This window comes from Aulonocara stuartgranti (assembly GCF_965226115.1).
Source record: "Aulonocara stuartgranti genome assembly, chromosome: 2".
Taxonomy (NCBI): Eukaryota; Metazoa; Chordata; class Actinopteri; order Cichliformes; family Cichlidae; genus Aulonocara; species Aulonocara stuartgranti.
The window spans coordinates 36,771,567-36,783,866 of record NC_138940.1 but is presented as its reverse complement, the minus strand read 5'-3'; the positions used below and the strand labels follow the sequence as shown (position 1 = coordinate 36,783,866).

General features: G+C 38.3%; 2 protein-coding genes across 2 annotated transcripts; one reads left to right on the top strand and one right to left on the bottom strand.

Annotated features, from left to right (window-relative positions):
- The first annotated feature begins 3,570 nt into the window (after nt 1-3,570).
- Nucleotides 3,571-6,547, top strand: urp1 (urotensin-related peptide 1). The gene is made up of 5 exons (XM_082510671.1): nt 3,571-3,904; nt 4,099-4,227; nt 4,329-4,369; nt 4,597-4,702; nt 6,410-6,547. Exons 1-5 carry the CDS (start codon nt 3,715-3,717, stop codon nt 6,439-6,441), a joined length of 498 nt encoding a protein of 165 aa, XP_082366797.1. The 5' UTR covers nt 3,571-3,714; the 3' UTR covers nt 6,442-6,547.
- A 139-nt stretch (nt 6,548-6,686) lies between these two features.
- clic2 (chloride intracellular channel 2) lies at nt 6,687-12,300 on the bottom strand. The gene is made up of 6 exons (XM_082501720.1): nt 11,983-12,300; nt 9,833-9,942; nt 9,167-9,292; nt 8,975-9,075; nt 7,998-8,179; nt 6,687-7,329 (listed from the first exon to the last, which is right to left on the bottom strand). Exons 1-6 carry the CDS (start codon nt 12,034-12,036, stop codon nt 7,168-7,170), a joined length of 735 nt encoding a protein of 244 aa, XP_082357846.1. The 5' UTR covers nt 12,037-12,300; the 3' UTR covers nt 6,687-7,167.

Genomic DNA, 12,300 nt, shown 5'->3' with positions numbered 1-12,300 from the left:
ACATGACACTGGTGAACTTTGCACCAGTGTCCTTTTGCTTTTGCTAAAGACTAACATAGGTGTCCTCTTTGCTTCCTTTTATTCCATAGTTCCTTCTGCTCAAGTCTTCTTTAATATTGCTTATGACGCACATTGACATGAGACAAACGAACACTGGAGGAGAAACATATAAAACAGAAGCTTGACATTAAAAACAACTGGATAAACTCTGGGGGAACTGAACACACAAGAAATGAACTTAAAGTAGAAACTGAAGCTAAATAAACACCAAATATTTAAGACCTCTAGAATGATAAATTATATAGACTTCATGAGTAGTTAAAGTATAGAGGAACTAGAAATGAGGTAGGTGTTGTCACTTGCTGCACTCTTCCCCCCAAGGGGACACCACAGTGGACAATGCACATATTTAAACTGGAAAATAATTTATGCAACCCTCCTATTTATCCAGTTTTGGCACCTTCACTAAGAGTGTGTCTGCTTGTGTTTCCTCCCAGGTGCAAACCAGGGCCTTTTTGTACTCGAATGTGATAACCACTCAGCTGTGGAATCACCAGATAGAAAACCAAACAATAAAACTAAAACTCAGCTTACTGTAACCATGAAATCATGAACCAAAAACACAGCAGCAGAAAAGAGAAAGTTATTACTCTGACAATCATGCATTTTCATTTAATCAGTATTGCTTTCGAAGTTAAAAGTCCCTAAACAGGTACCAAATTAAGAAAATGCATTTAAAGTTGCTCCTGTTCAGCTGTTGACCAGCTATAAGCACTCAGATGCCTCTCATAAAACATTTTATATCCTCTCTCTGGGACACATCTTCAGTGATACTCCTTGGATCATGCGGTGTTCCGGGTCTTTTGACATCAGACACCATGGTCCTGGTCAGCCAACCAAAGCCCTGAGTTGTGTCCTAGTGGCTTTCTCTGTGGCTTCACAGACACCTTCTGGGCTTTCCTGTAATTCACGGTTGTTTAAGGACTTAGAGTGACCATCCTGCAAAACCTCTGCAGCCAACCCTCTATCGGCTCACTCAAACTCTTCCAGCCTGCTATTTCTTCATCAGCTCTGGGTACTTTGCATATTTCTTATTGTTTGCGTCTTCCAACCTTCTTCCCAGATCACAATAAGCTCCTGCATTATCGGGGTTTTATTGTCTTGGAGGTGATGATCATGCCTGGGTGGAGTAATGTCATGACAGTGTCTTGTGGAGATTTCATCATGATCAAAACTTCTGAGTTTTTCACGTTAGACTAGGCTATATTTGACTGTTTCCAGTCAAATAAAGATGTAAAACAGTGATCTAAATTCCACATTATGGGAATTAACAGATAACTGATGTATTCGTTTTTACAGCACTTATCTTTTATTTTTTCTTTACCTTTTTTTAAAATAATTTGATTTATTTGTGCATTTGAAACTGAGCTTTTGACCTTAAACCTGAACCTTTGCTGTGTCTTTGCTTCTTTCCATTCATTGCTCAGCTGTCAGATGCATCAAATGTTGTTTTCAGCTGTAATTTCAGAGGCATGAAGACAATAAATCACCTGAGGCCATGCGCACTCATCTCAGCATGAGGAATCTTTCAGTTTGACAAAAGCCACCAGGCTCCTCAAACAACAGAAAACTCTAAATGTGCCACTCTTGTTGAGTTTGCCTTTGATTTACAAACTCAAATATATTGTATTGTAAATTTAAACTTATAAGTAGTAAATAATTTATTTATAATTTATTTATTTATAATAATAATAATAAATAATAAATAAATAAATTCTTTAATAATTTATTTAATTTATTTATAATTTAAAGTTTGATTTAATATGGATGATGCAGTTTAACCTTGTTCTAATGCAGACATCCGTTCATTTTATTCAGCGGTGCAGGGGAGGCTAGAGCCTATCCCAGCTGTCACAGGGCAAAAAGTGGTTCACAGCCTGAACAGGTGGCCAGTGCATTGCCAACCTAGCACAAAGAGACAATCATTCCTGCCAATAGAGAGTCACATATTAATCTAACTCTATTTCCTTGGACTGCAAGGAATCAGGAGAACCCAGAGAGAACCCATGCATGCTCCACAGCCAACCAGTGGATCTGAAAGACCTTCTCACTGTGAGGTGACAGTGCTAACCCCTGCATCGCCATCTTAACATAGGCTGTGACATCCAATATGTACAAGTATTAGTTTACATACGGCAGATGCAAAACTATAACTTAAATTAAATTCCCCCAAATCATTTTGCTGATCTGAGTTGCCTTTAGTCAGGGTTCACTGTGAAAGACGTGCTGCCGGTGATCAATTTCATTTCCCCTGCTTGTGTTCCTCATAGATGACAAGTTGTTTGTTTGTTTTTTCTTCATCATAAAAACAGGAATGAAATCTTTATTACACAAACCTGAAACTACAAAGTATTATTGACTCAGGTAAGTGCTGCTCTGCAGAAACGGGTCCAGGTTTTCAGAGCGAGAGAAAGACATTAAAAAAAATCGAGTGGTGGAGAGCCAGCAGGCAGGTGAATCAAACTGTTCTCCTTCAAGCAGGAGGACTGCTTTAAAAAAAATATTGGAAAAAAATGTTAATTTTTTTTTATGTGTGTCCATTAGAATGATTACTGTCCTTTTTTCTCCCCAAAATAACTTCTAGTGATTGCCAACAATGCATATTTAATTTTTTCTAATGATAATTTCCAACATTTTGGCATGTTGCATTTTATAACGCATGCATACAGAAGGGAGCAGCATTGTATTATAATTTATATCCAGCACTTACAATGTCACTTCCTAACATGAGCTGCACCTCATATTCACACAGAAATGGGAGAAAACTGAGTTCAAATACTTTGGAAGAACTTGAATTTGAAGAACCCGCAGTTTTGAAACATCTACATTTTCATTATCGGTCTAGATATAGACCGGTAATGAAAAGTATGTTCTTTTGTACACACAAAAATATTCAGATCACAGTAAGATAGTCTGTTTAAAGAAGAATTTTATGTGATAAGATACACTTCATTTGTCCCAGATTTGATACATATCTTTTGCTACAGTACAAAAACCCCCAAAGCCAAATTGCTTAAATAAATTAATAATAATAATAATAATAATAATAATAATAATAATAATAATAATAATAATAATGCATACATTTTAAAGTTTATACTTCACAATAAGCTGGACTTAGTTTTCTTTATAAGTGACTTTTATTTTGAAAGGGTAGCAGTGCACATTGAAGCCTACAGAGATTAGAAATACTCATTTGGAAATTAAAACTGAAACAGCTGGTCTGATGTCTGTACAGGGATGACAAAAACAATGACACATGTATAACTTGTATTATGGTTTATAAGTCAAGTATTTTGTATATTGTATTGTATAAGTATTATTTATAAGTATTGACCTCAGTCATAACTGATGTCCTCACAAAGTGACTCAGAAACCTTCAGTGACACACTTCCACCAGCCCAGTGATCTCAGACATGAGCAATGACACGTTCAGGCAGCCCATCACGTAGAAAGGGTGCCATCACGGCGTCTCTGGACAGCCTCTGATTATTGTCGGAGAGTAAACATTTGTTTGGCTGCTCTGTACAAGCGCAGATAGGCTTCAGATGAATTGACAGGGTCCCCTAAATTGTGTCTATGACGCCTGATCCATCGCGTCAAGACCATTAAGAAGGAGGCTGGGTGAGATGATAGTGCATCGATCAGGTCGTGATGGATGGGCCCTGTGAATATATAAGTGAAGTTCTCGGTCGAGTAAAGGGAGATGAGTCCAGATCTGGTCATCAACACAGAGACACCATGCTTTCTGCAGCTCTGTTTTACCTTGTAGCTGTGATTTGTTCAGCAACATGGACACGCGCTCTCCCCCTTTACCCTGAGTCCAACCTGGAGCCACAGACAGGTAAGACACTTTTAAAACTGTTTTCTTCTTTTCAGGTTATATTTCTCCTACTGATTTCTTCGTGCCATTTTTAAATCTCTTGACCTGATCTCTTGTCACCCAACACTTGGACAGTCACATTGTAACTTATCAATGAGATGTGTGATAAAAAAAAAAACGGAAAAATGAATGAGAAATATGTTTCATCTGAACAGATTTCATTCAGAAACTAGTTTCAGAAGTGGAGGACGGCACCAATGCTGCAGAAGGCGAACAGAGAGATGTGAATAATATTTATCCCCTACTGGTGCATCACAATGGAGGGAGGGACTCATGGAATAAAGGTTAGAAAAAAAACATAAATTTGCACATAAACAGGAAAAAAATCATCAAATTTTGTGGTGAAAGCAGATTGTACAACTCTAAATTTTATAACTCGTTTCAGGGGTGAAAGATTCAGCACAGCAGGATAAGTTTGCAAACATGGTGAGTTTGATCATCTGCACATTTGTACACTAATAAGACATAGACAGAGAAGTCTTTCACAAAAACAAGTGAAAGATGCAGAAATGTTGAAACAATGAGAAGCTCAAAGTATCATAAAATAAAAAGAGTATTCTGAATGTGTGGGTAAAGGCGAGTTTATGCCAGTGAAAACAGTGTCCCTGTGAACGCAGGGTCTGCATCTAAATCATCATTTTGCTTATTTTTAGGTCGAGGAGCTGAAAGAAGTTGTACTGAAATTGGCTGCCGCTGAGAAGCTTCGGTCACAGGGTTTCCTCAGATCAGAGCAGAGCCTCCCGAAAACGAACAAAAGAGGTGCGTGACTCACATGCCACACCTGCTCGGCCACCGAAACGCAACGATCGAGTGAAAAAGGATGTTTAATTTCTGGGATGGAGTTTTTAACACAAGCTAAGATTAATTATTTACACTGTAAACAATGACAGATGTATAAGCTTTAAGCATTTAACACCTTTTATAACACATGTAGCATAGCTTTTGCATGATATAAAGACATTTTTTATTAAGGTGAAACAGTACAGGTAGAAAGGTTAAAACATTTCACTAATAGATATTGCCATGAAACTCCTCCAGAGGATTACACGCATTAGGAATATTAATATTATTTCTACTGCTACTACTATGGTGTTTAATAGAAGGCAAAGGCAAAAAGATAAAGCTATAAATCTCCAAAACTTTATGTCTTCCTTCATATTTGCTAAAGCCGTTCAGTGGGTTGATTTTATATTTGACTATATCTAGACTTTCCACTAATCTAGATGATTTGTTCAACCTCAGCTGACTGCAGGTTTCACCAGCCTTATAGACAGTACACTATGGTCATAAAAGACCGTAGCGTCTCCTGCCTCTATAGTGATGATTCTTACTTTCTCAGTGTGTCAGTCAGTGTTTGAAATTCTCTGTGAAAAGTGCTCGTGATCATTAATCAGTTTAAGCCACAACAGTTTGCAAATCATCAATGAGAAAATGAATGTAAAGCTGCTGATTTTGCTTATTTTACAACTTTACTGTTTATAAAGTGAGCGAAACCAGCAGTCAGCTGAGACTGAAGATGTGGGTTGTATGAGTTGAATTTGCAATGAAAATTCTGCTGCCAGGTAAACAAATGATCTTTCTAACATACGCAAGTTATACTTTCTCTATCTACATTTGGACTCACTTGCATAATTTCTTCAGAACCAAAATCCAAATATTGGATAAAGCGATAAAGTGATTCTGGAAATCCCATGTTATAAAATAATCTATAAGTAAGACCCAGAATGATATCTGAACATCCCCTGTATATAATCATTCAGGATATATGCATGGAAATTAAAATGGAGAGTTTTGTCGTGATGAGTGCTGCTGAAGGGAAGATTTCTACCTGAAACAATGAAAAAGAAATCTCATCTTGACATTGACTTGAATTGGCTTTATTGTAAACATCCATACATATTCACTAAAAACCACCAGGAAAAAAAATGTCTAAAAGATATCACAGTGAACCTTCTAAAGCCAAATACCAACATACAGCTTTCTGAAATGTTATATTTAAATATGCAATAACTATGATGCTACATAGTTTAAATACAGTGCACCAGTAGATAACATGCAAATTTCAAACTTTAACATTATCAGATTTTTTGTTTGCATGCTATCTCTTCGCTGCTGTATCACTGGAAATGTCCCTGATGTGAAATATCATCTTAACTTATTACTGAAATAGTAACTGAGTAAAACAACAAACAAATAAAGGTCCCCTTGCATTAAACAAAACAGTGTTCAGTATTTGTATTGTATCTGTAACCTCCCTGTGAATATTTAAGATAATATTTTATCCTGTAAACATGTGCACTACACTACAGAGGAGTAAGTAGAGTATATATAAGATATTAATGCAATTACAAAGCTCAGATATGTTCAGTTAGTCTAGAAAAACAAGAAAAACACCTTGAAGGGAAAAAACTGACAAATAAAAGATGCGAGTAACATCTTTTTTTCTCTCTTTGATGTCCCCGACAGCATGTTTCTGGAAATACTGTGTGACCAACTAGAGCTCAGAGACAGCAAGTACGATGTGGTTTCAGCACGGCCTGGTTTGAAGCGCTCTCCCTCTTCATCACCAGTTTTGTTTCCCACCACGTGGTATATTCATCGTCTGCACCGGATCAACAGAAGATATATTTTTGAAGCTGTAAAATGTTTTTTTTGTGGCTGAAAATAAACTTGAATATCAGAAATGCCGTTTCGCGTTCCCTGGTTTTACCCGTGAAAGTTCAAATGAATGACAGAAACCAGATTATGACAAAGAAATGTGGTATTTATTTTCATTAGTGTGACAGTGTGTGACAATTCAGTGAAACTGTATTTGTACACAGTAAGATATACAGGAGTGTTTTACATAAAAATGAACTGTTTACGCAGCCATTGCTCACACTAACACAATCATACATATTTCTATGTGGCTGTTTTGATTGTAAAATGCAAAAAATATTGATATTTACACTATAAACAAAACTCTACTAAATATAAATCAACAATCAATTGCACATATGGCCTTTTTTTGTCTGTGAGTGACCTGGATAAACAGTAAATGCCAAAACATTTGACTTTGGCATGTCTTGGAGCTCTAAAGCTATATGAGCTTGAGGATTTTAGGGTGTCTGGTTCACTGCCACAGTTTATTTTTGAAGTTTGCAGTGCCCTCTACAGATCACCATCTCTACACACATGGTTACAATTGATAAAAAAAAAAAACACAGAACAAAGGAGTGAGATGTTTATTTCCTCTTGTTGGCCACGCTCAGGTAAGCCTTCTCAATTTCAATGTCGGCCGGGCACGTCTGTTTGAACTCGTCTCTCTCGTCAGCGTTTTTAAGGTATCTCCACACGCCTGTGAAATGGGCTGGAATCTCAAAGTTGCAGTACTTTTTGGCAGAAACCTAAAATAAATAAGTGGAGAGGAAAGTGTTTTAGGAAGTCCAGGGATCGGTTAAAACAAGCACTTATCTCATTCAAAGTTTAGTAGTTCGCATCATAGGTTCAGGCCTTCAAGATAAAAGAAGACAAATTTCACGACTGTTAGATGTTTAGTGATGTATGAAAGTAAACCTAACACATGGGTCATGTACTATTCCTTTAGGTTACTAAGACAAAATATCAACGAGGATGCTTTTAAACAGTGTTACAGGCACATAAATGCTAAAAGCAGGTCACTTTAGCCAGTTGCTAGGTGGTTGCTAGGCAATATAATCATAGCATAATATTTGACATAGGCGAAAACCTTCAGTAGTTCAGAAGCAGAAGTGTGCCAAGTCTGGTTGCACAACTGATGGTCTGGGAGAAGTTTGCAGTCAAACACACTCATGAACAGAGATTTAGCATTTATTAAAGTGAGAAGATCAGGAAAACTATTGAGTTTCCATCTGAGGTAGTTTATTTTACTGTATTTTGCGGTTTAAATTATAATAATCAGGATTAAATAAGGATAACAAAGTGTCCAGCTATCTGTTCACACAGGGATTCTTCTGATCCACTTTAGATGATCAGATGATTTTTTCCTTCCTTCCACCTCTGTTTCCTTTCAGCCATTAGTGCACAGATGTCTCACCCTGATAACGTGCAGTTTGGGCAGCAGGTTGCAGTCAGCTAAGGTGAGTCTGTCGCCGTCCAGGAACTTCCTGTTGGAGACGGCGATGGTTTCCACTGAATTGTGGTCGATCTCCTCGGGGAGGGGGCTGTTCAGGTAGTCATCCAGACGCTTGAACTCCCGCAGCAGGTTTTTCTCTTGTACTGTCAGAAACACAGAGACAGGTTTCATGGTGTGTTTTAAGCACTGCTGTCAGACACGAGAGCTGCGTTTAAAAGCAGTTACCAGGCACCTGTACTTTATGTGAGAGCTTCAATTTTATGCAGTTTTATGCATTTGAGGGAAATATTGTCCTTGGTACCAGTGACACCACTACTGTAATTTATGTAGTTCCAACCTACTTTGCATTAAACTTCTATCTAACGTGCAAAAACTCGGTTAGCATGTCTCATATTTTAGCACATTTGGGGTGAATCTTGCTGATGCTGAGATGCACAATCTTTATACATGATGACAACGTCAGGTCAATGTGGTTAATCCTTCACAGCAGCAAATAAAAAAGGGGGCTGAATATTTTAGTACATATAATAGTTTATGTAAAACAAAATATATTTCAACAGGTTTTTGAACATGTTTTGAAGTTTGTAAAGGAATTTAATTGTCCAGAGGTTTGATCCAAATAGAGGTTTTAGGATTTTTCTCTTTATGAAAGCTTCATCTTGGTGTATGTGGACTGTCACGTTTCCATGTTTTGATTTGGAGGAGCTTTTTTCTTTTGTTTGCTTTGTGGGTGTGCCTCTGGTTTTTTTATTTGTTTCTTCTGTTGTAGAAAAATTGAAAATATGTTGGGAAAAAAGTTTAGAGTGAGTGTAATGAGAAAAAGCTCATTTTAACTATACTGACTTGACTTGAACCAATATGCAAACACAAATGCAGTTCAATACTCTGCAACATAGCAATATTGTATCAATGCTGCATGTCTATTAAATCTAACTTACAGGCGTTATTTGGGCTGTTTTTGATAAAAGCGGAGAACTTTGCAAAGATGTCCGCTCCCACATCAAAGGACTCTTTGTTTACCGGGCTGAGATGAGGATACCTGCAAATCGAGAGCAGAAAAGAGCGCATCGGTTCAGTGAACCGTCATCAACATCATAAGATGTTTATGTAATGATTAAGCGTGACGGTACCTGGGAGGGGCCAGCGTTTGTTCGAGAAACTCTTCAATTTTGATGAAGTCTGTTTTGAGGGTGCCGTTGTAGAGGAGGAAAGGAGGGTTAGTCCCAGGGGCCAGGTCTTTGAGCTCAGCTGGCTTCCTGGAGATGACACAGATTGATGAACAAAGGAGAGGAGAGAATTTGAGTTCTCTTAAGCATGCCAAAATAGTAGTTTATCAAGACTGTCAGAATCAAATATTGTACTCTAAATTAATGAGTCAACACTGGCTATTAGTTTAGTTATGAAAATACACAGTGATGGGAGGGGCTGCCTTTTTAAAGGCCTGTTTTGTGTGTGCTCTGAATCACTTAATTATCTGTATCCTTTCAAAGTTTCCAAACCATGTTTGCTTGGCACGTAGTGGCCCTGAGAAATTCACGCAATAAAGCCTCAATTAAAGGAGGTGATTGTTTGAAAGTGACACAGAGGTCTTTGTACGCTCCTGCCTCAAACTTCTACAGAACGGAGCGAGTAAAACGTCAATAGGCGTTCAATTGGATTAGATTACTGACATACACACACACACACACAAAAAGGTTCTCAATTTCTCCCTCGCTTTCCGCATAATTGAGTTTTGTGTGAAAGTCCCCACGACCAGATGCTCAGGAAGTGTTTTTTTCCACTGGAGCAGTGCTTACTTCCTCATATCAACAGTGGTCACTGTAAACTTCACTCCTTTGAGCCACAGCACCATGAAGAGCCTCTGACAGAAAGGGCAGTTCCCCACGTTTTCACCGTCATGTCCAGCCTGAAAAATACAAGAAATAAATATCCCATGAGTCCAAAATGTTCTGTTTAAGTGACTTCACTTTTTCTCTATGATCTCATCTGCAGATTAATAAAGTTATTTTGGAGCTGAGAAGGTGCGTCTGGGATACACACAGTCGATTTCCTATGTGGAGGAGGGGAAACCCTGGCATTGTGTTGTAGCGGAAAAACAACCGACACCAACGCAGAGAAGTTTAAAGGTCCACCACATATTGACCATATGTTAAATAACAGTGTGAAATGTCTGGAAATGATTTGCTTAAATGAGAAAATTGATGACACTCTCAAGTCTGTGTGGTAAACCTGAAGAAAGCTAGTTGGCGTAGCTTAGCTTATAATCACTGCTAGCTAGATGTGTATTCGCCTCTTCACACCGAATACAAAGCAACTGATATGAATTTGTGTTGTTAGACACAAATTACGGCAAATCCACATTAACTTATGTGAACATTTAGGGAGCTCCTATCAGTCGAGATTCTCTAGATATCACTGACAATCTCAAATAGAGCACACACTCATTGCTACAGATTCTGTCAGCCTGAGGTTTAAATTGACTTCTCTTTTAAAAGAGAAAGAGAAAAAGGAGAGCGCTAAGAGAAAGTGAGAGAAATCAGATGACTTCTTGGTAAGTTTTGAAATACTGTAACTTGATTCCAGCTGTCGGTTGTGTTCGTCCTACTCATATTGGCTGTTTTGAGTGAATATTTGGGGGTTTTCAAAACCACTGCAGCAACTGGACTGACAGGAGTGATAAAGATGTGAAGATAAAAGATAAAGTTTTAAAGATGGATGTAGCCTTTGGGTCTGAACAAAGTTCTTTTTAAAGGCCACCAGGGAGCAATATATGTGGTTACAACAGCCTTCTCTGGGGACCTGTGTAAACACTCCTGATGAGCTTATGGGCTTTCAGGCTGTACTGGATAAAATGTTAAATTCATTCTAAGTGTCAGAAAGGAAGATTAAACTCACTGATCAGTGAGCGTGTGCCACGTTCAGTATCAAAGCGGCAAGATGCCGACTGCAAAGGAGTTCATCTCGTATCTTTAAAACAGGACTTCACAATCCAACATGTGACATCACGCTGCTTCCATCTTTATCCTGTCTATGGTAACACGTGGTAACTTCACTTCCAGAAAGATCAGCGGTCAGCTGATGTTTCCATTTGTTTGAATTTGTGCAAAAATTGTAAAAAATATCACTTGTAGCTTTAAGCAGGTTTATATTCTGGGCTCTTATCAAGTCTCATCAACGACAACATGCCATTTTAGACTTTGTTTACATTCTTCATTATATTAAGTAATGAGATATAACTCATAAGTGCTCTTTAGAGGTATTTTTCTGCTACTTTTTGGACAGTTATTACAGTCTTTATGCTAAGATGACTGGATTATCTGCTGGCTCCAGCTCCACATGAGAGTGTTACTTAACTTTTCATCCAACATCTGGCAAGAAGCTGCACGTTTAAGTGGCTGAAATATGGCACGTCTACCACTCTATACTGCCTTATTTTGTTTTTGCTATTGAGCTGCCTTATTGCATATTTCAGAATACACAGTTTCTCTGCACTTGTGCCTCAACTAACTAAATCAGGAAAAAAAATCAGAAGAAAAAAAGAAGTAAGAAAAAAAAAAAGAGAAACTTTTGTGACTTTTAGATAGATGACTGTATTTGAATGTGTGCGTAACTAAGGTGGGTGTGTCTGTCCAGGCTTGAGGCCAGTCTCCATATGCTTCTTGCTCCTTCTGGGTGTGCTCTGATAAGTTGGAGAGTGTTTCTGATAAGAAACCAGCTATGGCCCACACCGAGGATACAAACACCCCAACATCTGCAGCGTATGGTATCTGGGGACAGCACCAATCAAAAATAGAGCTGTCCTCTGATTGTTGCTGCCTCTATGGCAATAATTGTGGACCACTGTTGTTTGACAACACTCATAAATGAGCAGCAAGCCTTTGTCAGAGTGCCCCTTTTCTTCAGAAGATTGTTTTGACAGGTTTAAAATGGACATGAAAGGACTGACCTTGATGAACAGCTCGATGCTTGGCTCCTTATCAGAGCTCTGTCGAAGTGCCATTTTATCCCCCAAAAGTTTTTGTTCTGTTTTATTTAAAAAGTCCAAGTGCTCCTATTAAAATTTCCCCCGAAGTCAGCAGTTGCAAAAATCCACAAAGCTGAAGAGAGGAAGCTGAGTGTGGTGCTGTCGTAGAGGCACTCTCCTCTGGTTTCACGTGCTTTCTGTGGTCCTGGGGAAGTCTCACACCTCAGGGCTGCCTGTGTTTGTCTGAGGGCTCCTTGGAGGCTATCGCTCTGAACATATTTTACAAGTTAGGGGGAGAGG

What these genes read in the sequence shown, in the direction of transcription:
- urp1 (XM_082510671.1), top strand. Translation starts at nt 3,715, where the DNA reads ATGGATGGGCCCTGTGAATATATAAGTGAAGTTCTCGGTCGAGTAAAG. An exon ending in GAGGGACTCATGGAATAAAG is followed by an intron (nt 4,228 to 4,328) that starts GTTAGAAAAAAA and finishes AACTCGTTTCAG; the next exon opens with GGGTGAAAGATTCAGCACAG. An exon ending in CCCGAAAACGAACAAAAGAG is followed by an intron (nt 4,703 to 6,409) that starts GTGCGTGACTCA and finishes TGTCCCCGACAG; the next exon opens with CATGTTTCTGGAAATACTGT.
- clic2 (XM_082501720.1), bottom strand. Translation starts at nt 12,036, where the DNA reads ATGGCACTTCGACAGAGCTCTGATAAGGAGCCAAGCATCGAGCTGTTC. An exon ending in ACCACTGTTGATATGAGGAA is followed by an intron (nt 9,293 to 9,832) that starts GTAAGCACTGCT and finishes TGTCATCTCCAG; the next exon opens with GAAGCCAGCTGAGCTCAAAG. An exon ending in CCAAACTGCACGTTATCAGG is followed by an intron (nt 7,330 to 7,997) that starts GTGAGACATCTG and finishes TATTTATTTTAG; the next exon opens with GTTTCTGCCAAAAAGTACTG.